Below are 18,831 nucleotides of genomic sequence, written 5' to 3' on the forward strand. Positions count from 1 at the left end.
ACAGAACTGTGGTAGCTTTGGAGAAGAATTTTAGTGTAGAATAAACACATCTATGCTTACTCTATTTCCCTGGCCAGTCTATTTTTTCTATTTATTTAGAATGCTTTTTTTTTTTCCTTTTGGGTGAAAAATAGACTTTCCTGACATTGTGACCTAATTCTGTAGTTAATGGAAGTTTTTTTTTGTTCAACTGCATTAACTTTACATTTGAAGCATGTGTGATCTTGTAGCAGATTCAAGTTGGATTTCTTATATATATGCTTGACTTGGGGCCCAATCCTCTCCAATTTTCTAGAGCCAATGCAGCTGTGCCAGTGGGGCATGCACTTCACCCTGTGGTGGGGAGGCAGACACAGAGGCCTCCTCAAGGTATGGGAACATTTGTTCCCTTACTTTGGGGCTGCATTGTGGGTGCACCAGTGCTGTAAAGTTGGATAGGATTGGACCCTCAGAAAGCTCCACATTCAGCACATTTTGGTCTAATCTAATGATGTGTGAATGTTCCATCACAGATTATGACAGAATGGATCTGAAAGCACACCCGATTTCCAGGCAGGATAAGCTCAACTCTGCACAATAATATTATGACGTATCTTTATCAGGATTTATAATATCCAGTTAATCACAATATCCAATATCAGCAATGCAAGTCTCATTTCTTACTATGTAGAGATACCACCAGCTTCCACAGACTTTCAGAACGTATGCACTTGAACAGCCAAAAATAGCAACAGCTGTTACTTATAGCAACATTGAGAATACAGACAGGCTAAAAAGAACACGTAGTGAGTTATATTAATCCTAGCAGCTGAACTTCAGGATTAACAGAAGCAATAAATATTAATTCCAAGCACAGGAACATCACGTATTTTAAGCAGTAAATGAATTTATCTGGTTTGAGCATAGTACATCTATCATTAAAGAACATGTACAATCTTTGCATACAAATAAACTATTGTCTAGAAAAATTACAAATTCATACCAAAATCCAGGTTATAAACTCTGTTTATAAGTAGATGATTGAAAATAACAAATTGGAGAAGGAAGGTAAGGCTGGAAAAGGCAGGACAGGGTCTGTAGTCCCAATGCAGAGATCACCAACTCTACATGGAAGATTGAACTGACACCTTAACACACATTTCTCAATTTCCTCATGGTGGTGTATGGAGTTCACAATCTCTCTGGGCCAGATGTGTAGAGCTTGGTCTTTTCTCTTTGAGAGTTGGTTCAACTCCATATTTCCCCTGCTAGTGCCATTCCTTTTGTGGAAGAAAGTGAAGAGAAATACTAAAGCTCATTCATGGGGTATGGGATGAAAGTGTCTCCCATCCATTATTACCCCAAAACCTCCTAATTTACAGTCTCACTGATTGGTTAACAGTCTTGCACCACCATTTTCTACTAATGGTAACCTGCAGATGGACTTCAAGAGCAGCTCTGCATACAGTATGTTGCAATTATCCAAAAGTGATATGCCTGCTATCAAACAGTGGCATCATTAGGATATGCGTCACCCGGTGCAGGAAGCCTGCGTGTCACCCCATGCAGTGGGCGGGACAATGCCCCAGGTGGTGGGCGTGGTGATGTACCATCGCCTTGCCCCCACTGGTTTTTTGGCTGTACCTTTTGTTAGAACACAGCTATTTCAATGTGCTTTGCTTCATTGCATTCTGCATGAAATTACGCATTGATTGATATATAACATGATGGCATTATTTCTCCAAACTCTGATTTTAGTGATTTTGAAAACTAGAGTCTCACACACACATACCTCGTGAACTTACTAACACCTTATTGCAGCAGTTCTCAAACGTTTAGCACTGGGACTCACTTTTTAGAATGACAATCTGTCCAGGACCCATTATAAGTGATGTCATGGCCAGTAGTGACATCATCAAGCAAATTAAAATAAATAATTCTAAATAAATTAAAAGAAAAGAAAAGAAATAATTAAATAAGGGGGAGCCAGTCCTGTTCCACCAAGTGAATCTACTCTGAAGGAAGTCCTATTGTGGTCAATGGGGCTTACTCTCAGGAAAGTGTGGGTAGGATTGCAGCCTGTGAGCCCAATCCTATGCATGTTTACTCGGAAGTAAGTCCCATAGTGGTCAATGGGGCTTACTCTGTAGTCTGCCTGCAATAACAACCCCCCCCCCCAAAAAAAAAGAATCAGTGAGATTTTCAGCCCTCCCCAGTGCCCAGTTTAAAGTTCTTCCATTTCAGGCATATCAAGATAAAGACCCACCTGGCTTTGCAAGTGCAAAATAGAAAACTTTTCCCTTACCAGTTCAAGCCTCTTTTTTTTGTCCTTTTTATTGGGGGGGGGGGGGGAGATGTCTTCTGGAGTATTTGTTGTGCTCCAGTTCCATTGAATCGGGACCATTCTGATGTCCTCCCATTCCCCTTTGCCTGGCCTGACCACCAGCCAAGGCATGTCTGCCTACTTGCAAGTAAACGCGATGTGAGGCTGCTTTGCTTTCCATAGGGCTCAACAGACACGCAGCTGGGAGGGAGGGACCTCCTTCTCAGGTGTTTTTGGGGGCTGCATTCATTGGATCAGGACCATTCTGGAGTCCTCTCAGTCTGCCCTTTCCAACAGACTATGGCAAGTACGCCTACTCGTGAGTAAACGCGCCTTACGGCTCACTTTCACTTTCCATAGAGATCCATTCATTTTTCTTTCCGGTTTTTTGGCCATAACTTTTGAAGGAAAGGAGCTATTTCAATTCTGTTTTTTGCATTGCATTCCGCTGGACATTCTGCATCCACAGTGTATGGTATGATGGGGTAGCCCCTAATACCGCGATGTTAGGGCATCACCCCCCCCAGAGTGCGTCACCCCCCCGGCACATTGCCCGTTGCGACCTGCACCCCCTCCTAGCGATGCCACTGCTATCAAAATCCCCCCACTGGTGCAGCCGCACCACTAGAGCGCATGGGAAGGGGCAGTCACAGAGGTCTCCTCCAGGTAAGAGAATATCTGTTCCCTTGCCCCAGGGTAAGCCTTTGCTGCCCCAATGGGTCTACCCAGACTTGTGCTGGTAATGTTGCTGGCGCAAATCCGAGTAGACCCAAGTAAGGTAGATCAAGGCCAGGAAGGAGGATAGGATATTGGCAGAACTGATACTGCACATAACCACTCTCTCCCAGCACTCAACATGCTCCCATTTCTGCCTTGTTCCTGTTCCACCCAGCACCTGCTCCTCTGCACCAACTTATCAACACTGGAGCTGCTGCAGAGGCCTCTGCCACCTGGCCACCACTGCTCACAATTTGTGACAGCAGTCAGGTTGTGCTGTATGTGGCATGTTGAACTCTGCAACAGCTGTAAAGCATGCTGTGCCACTGGAATATGTGCACAGGATTGGGCTGTAAGGCATGGAAAGCCACAGGCATGTTAGTAAAGTTACGTGAACATAGCTTTGTTAGTTTTGGAGCTGATCCAGAAGGGAACAAATGCTCCTTTTTCAGAATAGTGTTTATTTAAACCATAAGCTAGTGGTTTTCAACCTTTTTCGTGCCATGATCTCAATAAGTAAACAAATAAAATATGAGACTGGCAACCCATAACCAGTCCCACCTCCTCCCAGGACCCAATCTGCCTACCCCTTGCCTCCCCAGCCCCCCCATTTCTTCCTACCTCTTTTGTCTTCACAACAACCCTGTGAGATAGCAGCCTGAGCAGCGTCAGCCTTGGGAGTTGTGGGGCAGGACAGCAAGAAGAAGATGTGCAGGATTATATCAAGAACTCAGTTTTAATAAGGCAGCACCATGATTGGATTGGATCCAAGCCCTCTTTTGCACAGGCATCGAAAGGTTGCCTTGAGCCCCCAATGTGGCTTCATGACCCCATTGGGATCACAAGCCACAGGTTGAAGAACACTGCCATAAGCTATAGTTCAGCTATTCTATCTGTTTGCGCTTATTTCTTAGTCTGAAAAACATGAAGCGCTAGTGGCATTTAAATAATTGATCTTGGGTGATTGCAGTGGAACTTTGTGATGGTGACATTTTTGAACATTTCTGAAGCCACCACTAAGTTTTAGGACTGAAAAATTATAGGAAGCCCATGCGTAATCTTGAGCATTTCCAGTCAGCTAATTTACACATGCTTATAAGACTAATAGCGCCATCCTAACTTGTGCTGGAACAAGCAGGCCAGTAGGCTTGCACTGTATCCAGAGTTTGGGGCTGGCTGTGGCTTGGCCCAAGGCAAGGGGAAATAATCCCCCTTACCTTGGATAGAACCAAAGCAGCCCCAATGAGTCTGCTCAGATTTGTGCCACCCAAAGAGGTGATGCAAATTGGAGCAGTTCAGAGCTGCCTTGGGCTGCCTGGGAATGAGTCTAGGATTGGGCATAAGTGCTGGATCCTGGCCCTGCCCCTGCTTCCCTATCATCTGCCTACTGCCCAGCTTCCTACATCCCAAAATACCTCCTCCCCACCCTCCCCAAACCCCTGTGCTATCTGAGCTTGACCGGTGTGAACTCACCCAGCTGGGGTCTTGCTCTGGCATGGGGAGGCTGGTGCATGTCCTTGCTCCCACCTCTCCAACTCGAAAGGAGTCACAAACGTGTTTTATGGTACATTTGTGATCCGCCCAGGCTGATGCAAGAGACTTGTGCCAGCCCAAGGGTGTGTTATGATTGTGCCCTAACTCAGAAAAGTTGACTGAGTACAGGTTAGAAAATGCTGGATGAAATACTCTGATGAAGTGGAACCTAGAGCTCTGTGTGCATTTATTGAGAAAATCTGTTCAGAGCAAGTCAATTACAGAACCTCTCTGATGGCACCTGTTTTACAGCTTAATGCCAGTAAACCGCCTTGAATAAAGTCTTGAATAAAGACCAAGAAAGGCGGTATATAAATACCTGTATTATTATTATTATTATTATTAATGCCAGGCATTGCAACATAAAGCTATATCTAACCCATCAGGACAATAGCAGAAGTAAAGTGTTTCAGAATCAATGGCTTGGCTTGCAGGGTCTTGACAACAGACTTTAATTTCAGCCAATCTGTCAAACAGGGCAGAAAGGTTCAGTCATGTCTTGAATTCATTGTGTATTTTTGATTTGTCTAGAACCATTCCACAGGTCTACAAAATTGAGAGTCAGAAAAGTTTTTCCCAAACTTTATGGCAGTTTGATATGAATTTGGGGTGCTGATTCCAAAAATGGCATCCGTTTTGCCTATCACGTCTAGCTTTGGAGATATAGTATAGCCTCTTTAGTGAATGGTTCAAGCAGCTTCCTCATGAAGAAGACATGGTGTAGGCTTCCTCATGAGGAAGCTGCTTAAACCATTCACTAAAGAGGCTATGCCGTGTCTCCAAAACTAGATGTGATAGGGCAAAACAGATGCCATTTTTGGAATCAGTACCCCAAACATATCCAGGAATTGGTGTAACATTTAAGGAAGCAAAATGTGTATTGGCCTGTGTTCTCAACTTGCAAACCTTGCCCACCCCATTCCTAGCACTGTGTTCACCTAAGTTTGAAAGTCTGAAAGAGCCACGTTGCTTCTTTCAAGGTCACTTGAAAGGGACAAAAACAGGGCCAGGGATGGACTTACAAGGATTTATTTTATTTAGTGCAGGGGTGTCCAAACTTTTTGGCAGGAGGGCCACATCATCTCTCTGACACTATGTTGGGGGCCGGGGAAAAAAAGAATTAATTTACATTTCAAATTTGAATAAATTTACATAAATGAATATATTGGAGATGGAACTTATATAGATGAATGAAAGTCTTGCAAAGTCAGCCTTTCCTTTGCTGTTGCTGCTGCATCACAGATGTGAAACTGCAAGCAGTGGAGGGAGCCTTCGTCCCAAAGCTCACGTGAGAAGTCAAACAGTTGGCTGTCGTGCTGAGAGCAGTTGCATCAGGCCAGGGTAGGCTCCAGCAAGAATCTGGAGGGCAAGAGGCTCATTGAAGACTGGGGGCTCCCTGAGGGCCAAACTGGGAGTCCTCGAGGGCCGCAAGTGGCCCCAGGGCCGGGGTTTGGGCACCCCTGATTTAGCATATGGCATATAATACATGGACTTAACTTACAAGGAGACAGCCATGGAAAGGATGACTAAATGATATGACTAAGATAAGAAGGAACAAGCCAATTGCTCGATGGCTGGTCCCTGCAATGACACATCCTTTTTTGCCAGAGAGTCTGAAGTACTTCCAGGCCTTTTCGGCCCTGGGGCCCAGCCCTGGACATTACCCAGGGTGCTGTAGCTGGGTAATGGAGGCCTCTGGCCCTGTTTCCTGCCAGCTGAGGCAGAGGAGCTCCATCTAAAACAAAAAGGATACGGGGACCTCCCAGGACGACAGGACAGATGGCAAGACAACAAGGCGCCAGCAGAAATATTACAGGGCCACAAGAGGGTAAATTTCTAAATAAACTCCTTCTAAGCAACCTCTTCTCACAATGAGTTCATGTTTCCTCACAGGCAGAGCCCAGGGTCCCCTTACATGCCCTTCCCCAGCCCCTGCAACGTTGAGTCGCTCTCTTGGGAGAAGACAGACACTGTCAAGGAAGTGCAGATCAGACATAGGCAACTCTGACCCGTGACAACCTCCAACCCAATCCTCTGACTTCTTGTGACGCTGCTTCTAATCCAGTCCTCAAACTTGCCGCAATGCCCCCTGTGCCCAAGAATGCCCACTTGCACATGTACACTGCTATTGGCAGCTGTACACATCTACCTTAAATCAGCTAAAAAGCAGGAAGAGGAGTATGCAAACATCATTTGCTGCTGCTGGTCATTGCTGTCTCTCTTTGGTAAAGCTGGTGGGGGCCACCTTGAGCCTTTTCTATTGGCTGCACTAGCTTCCCTGCCATGTGGGCAATGGTTGGTTGCTCTGTCAGTCCTGACCCTTGTTGGACAATGGTGAATGCAACTGTCTCCCCTGAGAAAGGGGATGCACTGGAGGGGTGTGGAGTGCTTGCATGTGCACTTGTGCTTCAAGTTGTACATGATTAACTGGGGTCTGGGGGAAGAAACTGGATCATGGATTGCAAATCTTGGTAGGGTGCATGTCACCATGTGTGTGCTCGTATAAATCGTACACGTGTATGATTTATTGTCTGGGAGAGTGAATTTGAACAGCTGCCTTGATTGATCTTGTCGGAAGAAAGGCTCGGAAATCCTTTAAATAAAATACTGTATCCTACTGATGCCTGCTTTTTATTTCTGTTTAATTGTTTTATTGCTTTTACATGGAATTCAGTTGCCTTGAGCACTGCCTTTCTCAGGAGAGGAAAGTTGTGATATAAGTAATTTATTAATAAGTAAATATATACTATTAGCCTCAATACAATTCCTGTTGTTCAGTGTGGCCCTCAGGTCAAAAGGTTTGCCTGCCCTTGATACAGGTAATCTCTTAGTCAAAAAGCAAGAAAGCTTATGTTTCTTTCTGTGGAGTTCTAGCTGTTAAAACAGGATGTCTGGCTGTCTTCTATTACTTCCTTTTATTTTGTCTTTGGACGGAAACATGAGACAGACATTTCTTGGAATAGCCTCCACTTACTTGGCAGACTCAGTTAAGATTTACAATAGTAGCCTTAGGGATGCCACCAAGGAAGCAATCCTTTCAGCGCTGATATAAGGGCAATGCAACTCCGAGGTAAGGGAACAAACATTTTCCTTACATTGAGGAGGCCTCTGTGAGTGCCACCCAACTGCAGGATGCAGCACACGGCTCACTGACACAGCTATGCCAGTGCTGGAAAGCTGGTAAGGATTTGGGCCTAAGTCTGAAAAATGTGTAGATCAAAGACAGCCCAAACTATCCTTTTACTGTTTTGTTTTGTTAAAAACAAAAATCATAATAAGTGAGGCAAAAAGGCAGAGTATTCTATTTTTTATGAAGACATAAATTCAGCCCCATTCTGTTGTCATTACTGGAAGTGACATCATCAAGCAGGAACATTTTTAACAGGCTGCAATCCTACCACATTTACCCAGGAGTAAGTCCCATTTACTACTATTATTAAAATAATATGCATGGTAGCTTAAAAGTACAGGTCTGAAACATTTTCCCAAATGCAGTCACATACCATGGTAGCATCAAGTCTAATATTAAAAATAAAATATTGAAATGAATGGGAACCTACCTGAAATTGGCTCGCAACCAACCTAGTGGGTCCCAACCCACAATCTGAGAAACACTGCAGTCATGGAATGCTGGGCGCTATATGTATTAAAAAATAGAATTCCTTTCCTTTGTGGGAAGCATAGTTTAGAGACAGATTTTGCAAAGCATAGTCAGATGCAATTCCAAAGTTATTTCTGCCAATAGAAATGCTTGCCTTAGGGTCTCTGTTTCTGTCAGTTATCTCTGCCTATTCTCCTGATCCCTTTTACACTCTGGAATCCGGTGTCATAGTGAGCATGTAGAGTTCCAAGGGGACTGCACCAAGCTTAAGTGTTTGGACTGACAGCTTGCAAACATCAGCTCCCCTGTTTTTCGCCCTGGCCTCATGTAATTTCCCCTCATGGCTTCTATGAGAATCAAATTACTCTTTTGGGTTTGCCCCAGCTCTATCTCCCCAGGCTCTGAAAATCAGTTATGGGATTGTAGCTGCAAAACTTTCCCTTTGGGAGACAAAAAGTGCTGCAGGAACAAAGACAGTTCCCTTTCATTTATAGTACCACAGTTTCCCTCTTGGGAGCTGGATGTGTATTTAGTGGAATCACATTGTGTGGAAAGAATTTATGATTCATTCCACGTCAAACCCAAACCTGGGAACTCTTTATGTTCTCCTTTTGCCTGAACATTTAACAAGTTTTTTCCCCCTCTCTTTCCACAAGATCCTTATGAATACTGCCAACCATCTGAGGTAAAGAAAAGGACAAAAAGAGTATTCACTGAGAGAAAATGTAATATGAGACTAAGGTCAGATTCCTTAAAAAAAACAAAAACAGGAAACTCCATGAATAGTAATATAGGTCTACTGAAAATGCATACTAACTTATAAAGACAAACAAATTACACAGGAGAAGACCCTACTACTGCTTCTGACAGGTCACATTTTTTACTGCACAAGTTTTATAATGTGGCTGACTATGATGTGACTTTTTGCTGCTAAAGAAAACCCTAAATCCTCCCTCCAAATACCACTCTAATCTTCTTTGAATTGACAATTATTTAAAAGTCTGTCTTGTTTTGTTGACATGAACTAGCATCTAAATTGGTTCGGGGAATGCATTCTCAAAGCAACCAATGCTCACAGAGGTGGCTGGAGCACTGTCTGAGTACTTACACAAACCACATCTGAAAGTTGAACTAAACTATAGGCCACTGCATTCTTGATAGTCAGCCAGTATTAATACTGAATCACCGACATTCCAGTTTTCAACCACACTACTGATTACCTGACCAAAGAGTCATACCTTGGGGACTGAAAAATTCCCACCACAAAATTCAAGGTAGTTCTATAAACAGCATTTTTCAAAGAAATGCTTTTTACTTGATCAGAGTTATGCCAGAGTTTGCTAGTGGTTGCTTATGGTGGTATTTTACAATATTTTAAATACTACTCTGCATACCACATACTCTGCATACAAAGATGAACATGGATTTTCTTTATATGTTGCAGAATAAATGCAGACCAATACAGAAACATGTCATATTGATTGCTTATTTATTTTAATTTTAAACGCTCTCTGTTCCTTCAATTCTAGGTAGGTAGGCAGGCAAGAACAATTTTCCAGTAACTGCAACACTAAGGGCGCAATCCAAACTACACCTTGGGCAGGTGCAAGTCCCTTGCGCCGGCCCAGGAGGGTCAGCACATTTGTGCCTCCTGGAGAGCTGGCTGGACTGGCGTAGGAATGTGCACCAGCCCACAGAGGTTGAATCCAGCCTCCGCACCAACTTGACAGAGGAGGCTTATGTCAGCCAAGCTTGGCCTTCGCAAGGGTCTGGGGAGAGCGGGGAGGAGACAGGGAGGTGATGGGAGGGAGGCATTCTGGGGTGGGGAGAGGGCGAGCAGAGAGCGGTCCCAGGGGTGGGTGGGGAGTGGGAGACGGGGCTTGGACCCAGCAGATATGCTGGATCCTAGACCCCATCCTGAGCAGTGCGGAGCAGCGCTCTCCTTGGACATATGCTACCTTGGAAGTGATACAAGTCCGAGGAGACCCATTGGGGCTGCGATGGCTTACCTGGGCATAAGGGGAATAGTTTCCCCTTACCTTCAGCTGAGCCACTTTGGGCCCCTATCTTGCGCTGGATACAGTGCAGGCACCCTGGCCTGCCTGTTCCAGAGCAAGATAGGGTTGCACTGCACATACAATAGAAATTTAGACAAATACATACAGGACTTAAATATATCTATACACACACTCCTTGGTACTGCAGACTCCCTGAACTTCAGACTTGATGCTCTTGGCTGTGATGCCAGTGTGTGATGGAGAGGGAGAAGTTATAGAGTAAGGGGCAACCTAAACCACAAGTGCATCTGAGAGGTGCCTCTGGCCACGTCCCTTGGGGGAGGCATATGTTAGCCCTATGTGCTGCCATCACCATATCTCTGGATCACTCTCCAAGCTGGAAAGCAACCTGGGTGGGTGGATAGGGATTTCAGAAGTGTCTACTGGGCAAGAGTCAGAATGCCACTGCCATCCCATTCCCTTCTTGATTGCTAACCAAAGCCTAGAAAGTGAATAAGGAGGAGAACGGGTTGCACCTAAGTTCCCTACCTTCAGCTGCTACTACTGCCCTTCCTTTTTCTGAATCACTCTCTAGGATCTAAACAGCAGTTGAGAACGGGGAGGGATGGCATCAGGTGATGTTTCTGCTGATTTAAAGTTTAGTTTTTTGTAAGCTGCCATGGGTCCCCATGGGGAGAAGGGGAGAGCAAAAATGTCATAAATGAACAGCTTGAAAAATGTTCAAGTTCTTGAATATACCCGATAGAATTTGACTTCTTTATAGGAACAGCAGGTTTCCATGCCCTATCACATTCTCTCCTGAAACCCCACTCTGTTTCAAATGCAGTATTATGAGGCTGCTTTTTGAAGAATATGTTATGCAGGTCGGTCTTTGGATTATGGTCTGCTGAATGAAGCTCTTAGTCTGAAAGTTATTCTGGAGGCACCGTGTTGGACTTCTGGACGATGCCCACATGTGCTAGTGTATCCTGAGAAGAAGCTGTTAATAGGTCACAAATGTCTGCTTGCCTTACTTTTATGGAAGGGCTATCCCTTGACTTTTGCAAAGGCAGCAGTTAATTTGTTTACTGCACTGTACATATCTTAAAGGAGTTCCTAAGACTCTGACCAGTGTCATATGACAGGGAGACCTCAATGCGGCTATAAATCCGTTATTCACATGATCTCACAAATGAGTCACCCAACTAATACAGGCTGGGTATTCCTTATCCAAAATGCTTGGGACCAGAAGTGTCTCAGATTTTGGAATAGTAGCATATATATAATGAGATACCTTGGGGATGGACCCAAGTCTTATTCATACTTAACAGTAAAAAAAAAATTACACACTATTAATACAGTGAAAAAATAATGTGTTCAGGATAACTAAGAATGCAACTGTAACCCCTTATGTCAGTGCTTTCCAGCACTGGCCTAGTGGTGCCAATGGGACATGTGCTGCATCCTGCAGTTGGGTGTCACTCATGGAGGCCTCCTCAAAGTAAGAGGATGTTTGTTCCCTTACCTTGGAGTTGCATTGCCCTTATGTCAGTTCTGGAAAGCACTGACATAAGGGGTTAGGATTGCGCCCTATGTAGAACTAGAATACTTGTAGCAGCTGTTAAACAACAGCAACAGCAAACAATGGACAAAAACTTTTGGATGTTGGAGCATTTTGGAATTTCAGAAAAGGAGATCCTCAACCTGTAATAATATTTCAGATTATACAGATAGGAGTTTATACAGATTATGCAGTCACATTCACTTTATTCAGCATGAAGCCAAGATAGTTTCCTGATCCACAGGAAATCTGACTGTGTGGTTATGTTCCAGTGCCTGTTTGTGTGTAGCATGTTGCAGCTCCATCTGCGAACAGTGGATGTGTAGTGTCTTTTGCCTAGATGTGTTTGAAAATAGTGTTATTTATTTCACAGTACGTGAGCAGGCCGCATCATGTGTTTGAGTGTTCCAAGTGAGTTTGCAGCTGTCAGAAGCTACTCTGCTTCAGCTCCCCTTCCACTGAATATAAAACAGAATTGACTACATTGTATGACCAGTACAGTTTTGGAACTACTAGACAAACCTTTATAAAACAGGAATAAGATGGGGATGACAATAAGAAGGGCATACCTTCTTATTATAAGAAAAATATCATGATGTAACTGAGAGAACGTGAAGTTATCTCGATAAGTTAAAGCACAAGTGCTATTATAGAGTGAGAGTGGGTAATCTCTCCCTATTAATTTATTCACACTGCATTCCTATTCATGTTTACTCAGAAATATGTCCCACTGTGTTCAGTATGACTTACTCTCAGGTATGTGCATTCAGACATGATTGCAACCTCAGTGAATTTCTCTCTCAAAAACTAATTCTAGGTTTAAAAAAGCCTTCCATTTAAGAGAATTGTTAAGGTGCTCACAATTCACTCCTACACCATACAAACAAACAAAAAAGGATACATGTTAATTGTAAGTTACTGTGACCTCCTTAACTTCCACACCATATAAACAGTAAAGACATTCTATCGTTTCACATGTTGTGCTTAGCCTTCATGCACCCACACTTTCCCTTGCTCTTTGAGCTTCAATTATCTTCCTCTGTAAGGGTTCAGTCCTATCCAATTTTCCAGCACTGATGCAGCCGCAGTATAGTCCCAAAGTAAGGGAACAAGTATTCCTATACCTTAAGGAGATCTCTATGACTGCTGCTCCACCAGAAGATGCAGTGCATGCCCCATTGGCACAGCTGCACCGGCACTGGAAAATTGGATTGGATTGGGCCCTAAACTGGGGGCAAAGAGTCCAATCTTAACTAACTTTACAGAGCCGATACAGCCATGCCAACATGCATGTACTGCATCCTGTTGTGAAGAAAAAGTAACAGAGGTCTCCTTAAGGTAAGAGAGCATTTGTTCACCTGGGGACTGCATTGTGGCTGCATCAGCACTGGAAGGTTGGTTAGGATGGGACTGAAAGTTGGAGTCAGTGCAATATTAATATTTAATAGAACACATACATTTCAATTTTAAGCCTGAACTTGAGCTGTAGAATGCAATTTTATGCATTTTTTTTAAAAAAGGTTAATAACTAATCTCATGCAAAGTTTATCTTCAGCACCTGATTCCAATTTTGTGCATCTAGTCTATGTGTATATTTTACAAATAAATTGAATAAGAACAGACCAGATTACTTCTTTATTACTGCCATTTTTCTTTGTCATATCTTTCAGTGAAATGTTTAGCTATTTTATAATTCAGTTTCAAGTGGGAGAAAAATATTTTTAACTCAATAGCAAAGACCAGCAACAGAGCAAACAAAATAGCATTAAGCACAAAATAGTTACTCTGAAATTTTATCAGAGAAAGTTTTATTTATTTTTATGTGAGTTTTTATTTTAATATATTGGTTGTACTTTTTTTTTACCCTCATTGTGGGGGAAAACAGAAACATAAACTTTTGTTAAAACTGTTAAAACACAAATATAAAATATGGGAGAGTGATAAATCCAGACTTACCAGGCAAGTGACAGGGTTTCAAGCACTGTAAAGTTTATCACTTCTTTTACAATCCTGCTTTCACAATATGATCCTATGCATGTTTACTCGGAAGGAAGTGCCACTGTGTTCTATAGGATCTACTCCCATGTAAGTGTGCATATGATTGTAGCCTAAGAGACATTTTTTTCTCCAGGTACAATAAGAAGGAAAGATTAAAAACCTTTCACCAGCCCCACCCAAGAAGCAAAACAAAATCACAAACTGTTTACAAAAAGAACTGTTACCTACCAGCTCAACTCTTCCAAAACCTCCCACTCCAAGGGTGTCAATGATGTTGAAGTCAGACAGTTTCAGGTTGGCGAAGAAGGCAGCTTCGGCTTCGTATCTGGATTTTTTGATGCGAAAAAATGGAAATTTCTTAGAGGTGCAAACATGAGTACCATGTAATTCTGTTCCTGGATGACATGAACGTTGAATGGAGTTTACCATTTTAATTTCCATCTTGCCTCTTAAAGTGTCTTGATTTTCTTGCCTATTGTTTTATTGGTCCCAGATCCACACAGTAAACCTTTTTGCATTTTTTTTCAAAATAAAAGAACCAAATGTGCCAACAGCATGTCTGCAATGCAAATGACTTGTGCTATAATTCAATTTCAGTTATCAATTGAATGCTACATCTTGACAGTTTCTGTTAATCTTCTGGTGAGGCTTTTTGGCAATTTTTCCCCCCTTTCAGTATTTTTGGAAGATAAAGTCTTTCATATGAGTTTCCCTTATCCACAAGCTGGCAGAGTTTCTATAAATGTTTATTGAAAGTGGCAAGATCATTAAGGTCCCTGGAGAGAAATCACGGCCAGGTTTTATGAAATCAGATCCAATAAACTGAGAACTGGTGTATGGATGTCTGAAAGAAATTATTTCAAAACACTCATTAACATTTCTAAAAGAGCATTTTCCTTCTCCTACATTTAGAAATTTAGCAGACAAATTCCAAAGCTTGTGGTCCCAAAATCCAGAAGCGGAGTCTTTAGCCTGTGCACAGACTTGCTTGTAATAAAAGCATACACAGTACTAACTATGCAAGCCATGTGAAGTTGACACATGCCAAAAGTAAGCCTCCCATGGGCATACCCATGGATTACAGTATTTTTAGAAAGGCTAAGAGGGTAACTGGAAGAACAGGTTCTACCCACTTACTGAAGTTTGATCTGGGAAGTATTCAGCTGCCAGAAAAATGACCCAATGCATGTGCAACCCTTCAAGCCCGACCTTTGTTCTTTAGAACTGTACATGACGGTAAGGTCTACTATTCAAGAAGAGAATGGTTTTCCAGGTATTCTAAAACAGACTGCTTATCAAGTCATAATGGACTAATGAGAGGGCACAGAAGAGTAGAGAATGATTGCACATATCCTTTTGCCCCATTTATTTAAACTGAATTTAGACACAATTGATTTATGTGCAGTCACTCAGGGAACAAAACCCACCACACCTTACATTAGGTGCTTTTGCATGATTGGATGCAAAAAACAAAACTTCAGACCAGTACTTCTCCTCTATCTTTCTAAAGCTGTTTTCCACACTGTCTGAGAAATCCATAGAATTACAGCCCAATCCTATCTGGCTGCCTTGCAGGCAGAACTTGTTTTATACCAACAGAACATCACTTCCATGGCCACCAGAGCAATAACTGGCGGTCCTGAGATGTGACTAGTGGAGCCAGCTGTCAATGGTGGAAGGGATAGTTGGTGGGCAGAACGGGACTGGGAAGGGAAGGAATGGGGGAATTTCAGGGTCGGGTGGGAGGGTTACCCTGAGGAAGCCTCTTCAACTGACCCCCTACTCTAGGATGCAACCAACCCTCAGTGCACCTGCATTGGCAGGGGGAGTTAGGTAGGATTGGGCTATAAGTTACATGGTGTCTATAGGACTGGCCCAAGACTGCCAGTAGCGTACCAAATGCTGTTTACCCTTACCCAGTGATGTTCCAGCCTTTGGTCCTCCCACTTGCATGGATTAGAAAAGTAAGAGGGGGTGGAGAGGAAGAGGAAGTGTAGAAGAGAGGAGAGAAGAGGAGAGTTGTGGACTACAGCAAAGTGCTTTCTCTTCTCTGCCGTGCTGCTTCCCTTTTTTTAATCCAGGGAGTGGAATGAAGCAGAGAAGGAAAGTCAGGAACAGAGGTGGGTTCCCTCTGTCAATCTGCTGCCTGAGCTAACTGCCTCAGTTGGCCTCATGGAGATTCTGGCTAATGACTGTTTTATTATCATTGATATGCAAATAGGAATTCTAAAGGATGTTTGGTGCTAGTGGCATTTGTATTAACTATGTGCAGTATTGATATTTTTTGATAGAACATGGACCACATGCATCCACATGTACTCTGAAGGATATCAACAGAAGATACCACACAACCAAAAAAAGACTCTCTCTGTTGCTGGCATCATGGCCAGCAAAAATAAACACATCAGAGCCCCACCTGATGTTTAGGTCATCCATATTAAACACAAGTTTGCCCCATTTGTCTGTATAACAGAAGTGAAGAGTTTACTTTTTAGACCACAAGGAGTATGAGAGGGAAGAGAAGCAAAAGTGCCCTCTCTGCCCCCACTTTAGTTATTAGAGAAAGGATTTATATCCCATCTTTAATCTCCTGAAAGGGCTCACAAGGGGGCTCACAGCAATTTAAACTCACATTAAAGAATAACAGTATATCAAGGTAAAACAGAATGGCACAATAACAATAAAAGCAGCAGCGAACGAGTCAAGGCAGCACTAAAATATCCACCCTAACAAAACAAAACAAAAAACCCTGCAGACAACAGGGTTTGCTCCTAAGAACAACAGTTTTAGCCTCTTGACTAGTGGTTCCCAAATGTTTTAGAGCAAGGGTGTTAAACTTGTTTCATATAGAAAGCCGAACAGCATGCACGATGCCTGCTGAGGACTGGAAGTGATGTCATTAAGCAGGTCATGACCAGAAATAAACACTTTTTTACACCCCTCTTTTAGATGCTGCTGCCTGATTTATAAATGCCATGGGGTATGGCTATAATGGTGAATGGGCAGCAGTGCCCTCCCACCCCCACACAGCAGCTTGTTTAACCCTTGATGCACATAACCTATTCTGCCCTATCAGTTTTGCAAACCACCAAAATTTCGATCACAACATACTGGTGGGTCCTAAACTCACAGTTTGAGAACTGCTGCACTAGTCAAAAGGTCACCAATAAAAGGGCCTCAGGCACCTCTCTAGGGAAGGGAGTTTCCTGGATATGAAATGGGAGTGATTAAAGTGGAGAAGGCTGTGTCCTGGTCCCAACCCCCAAACATCAGAAATCAGTGGGGCAGATAAGAGGGCCTCTCTCAAAGGTTTCTACAGATGGGTAGATATGAGAAGAAATGGTCCTCCAAATAGCCTGGATTCCTTAGTGCTCAGCTGCTTTTCTGCAGTTTTCCTCATCCTGCTCACCAGAAGTGAGCCAAGTAGGGTGAAAATTGCTTAAAGAAGCTGAACATGGTAAAGCAAGTTGAGAGGGAGGAGAGAGATTTTTTGCTCTGCTTTGCTGTACAAACATTTTGATATAAAAAGCAGATCTTCTTTCTAGCCCCACTTTCTAAGCGAATGGGACAAGCACATGCATAACAAATATAAAGTTGCCCTGAATGTTTGAATTTGTCTCTTGCCATGTTAAATGGCAACAGAGCTATCTTAAGTCATTATGCTAGAAGTGACTTTGAGGTTATGGCTTCAGCCATTCACATGATAATCTGTCATTCAAAGTGCTACAATCCAAATAAAATGTCAGATTGTTACTGATTTTCATGCATATTCCTCTCTACGCTCATTTTATTTATGTATATAAGCAGTAAGTTATATCTGTTGCATTTTAGAATCTCATCTGGTTCAGAAATGAAATGTAACTCATTTAACTTCTCCCTTTTGAAGCATTTGCTAGAGTTCTCTTTTGGGGGGGGACTTGTTTTGGACGGATGGTGGAAGGTCAGCGCCAGGATTTTATGGGCCTCTTGATTAGTGAGGCTCTGTACAAGCCATGGATGAACTTGGAGGGAGAGGGAGCTCCAGCTACTCCAGTAGTAGTGGATGCTCCTCACTGATCCTACCATTTCAACCGGAACCTGCCCCTTCTGGGTTACTAGATGGCTGAGGTTGAATTTCTTTTTGTAGTGGTATGCACTGATTAATCTTCTGTAGATCAAGTTCATGGCATCATCCAGCCACAATTTGGGGGTGGGGCTCTGACTTCCTGGGACATAGGCAATAGCAAGTGTCCCATCACACTGCTCCCTGATGCTTGCCCTAGAACGCGAGTGCGGAAAAAAGCAGGCTTTGGCAAAAAAATCAGATGATCTGATATACAGATTAACAGAACCACAACAATGAAAGATGTAGGGAAATGAATGAAAACAATGAAAACAATGTAGGGACCTATAAAAGTCCTGATGTCAAATGATTTCAACTCAGCTTTACTATTTATATTGTCACTAGATTCTCCCAATAACCTTGTGTGTCTGGCCACTGCACTGCCTCTGATTTTGTAAGTTAATCAGCACTGAGGCTGTAGTGGGGCATGGAATAACCTTGTCTGACAGGGTTCCTTATTGATCATTTTGCACTTGCCATGATGTGCATATTAAGGGGGCAGGCAAAACCTACAGGACTACCAAATGAAAATCAACTTACAACTCTCTTTATATCTAAAAGATGGGGAACATATTGTGGTAGGTTTATACCTTGTCAAGCAGGGTATTATGAAATTTACAGACTTATTTAATTCTGCTATTATTTTTGTACTTTCTATCATATCTGATATTTTCTGTTGGTAATGTAGAGTCATTGTCATGCAGTTTAGTAAAATTACTAATCTCCTTGTGGTCACTGTCACAGAGAACACATGTTAGCTGTCCCATCTCTGTGCTTTGTTTTGGAAAGTCTGATATCCACCCTGTTTACACAGAAATGATCTGAACTGCAATTGGTTCCCAAGTAATCCTTTCTGATTAGGATTACAGCCTAGAAGGATTCAGAGGTTCATGCTATTCACATGAAAATCTGACATGATGTGGTGTACCTGGAGCAACAGGAGAAGGAACAGGACCCTGGCACCCAGGGCAGATTGGGACAATGACATTCAAGATTATTGAGGCACAGTTCATGGCCACC

The 18,831-nt window shown here is 42.9% G+C and overlaps 1 protein-coding gene across 2 annotated transcripts in view; it reads right to left on the minus strand.

Moving 5' to 3' along the window:
- Positions 1-18,831, minus strand: part of PRKG1 (protein kinase cGMP-dependent 1) — an 837,851-nt gene that overhangs the window by 42,115 nt on the left and 776,905 nt on the right. For both annotated transcript variants that reach the window (XM_066620308.1, XM_066620307.1), the window contains exon 10: positions 13,938-14,034. In XM_066620308.1, coding sequence (XP_066476405.1) covers positions 13,938-14,034 — 97 coding nt within the window. The remainder of the gene's footprint in view (positions 1-13,937; positions 14,035-18,831) is intronic.

This window comes from Tiliqua scincoides, chromosome 3 (genome assembly GCF_035046505.1).
Source record: "Tiliqua scincoides isolate rTilSci1 chromosome 3, rTilSci1.hap2, whole genome shotgun sequence".
NCBI classification, from domain to species: domain Eukaryota; kingdom Metazoa; phylum Chordata; class Lepidosauria; order Squamata; family Scincidae; genus Tiliqua; species Tiliqua scincoides.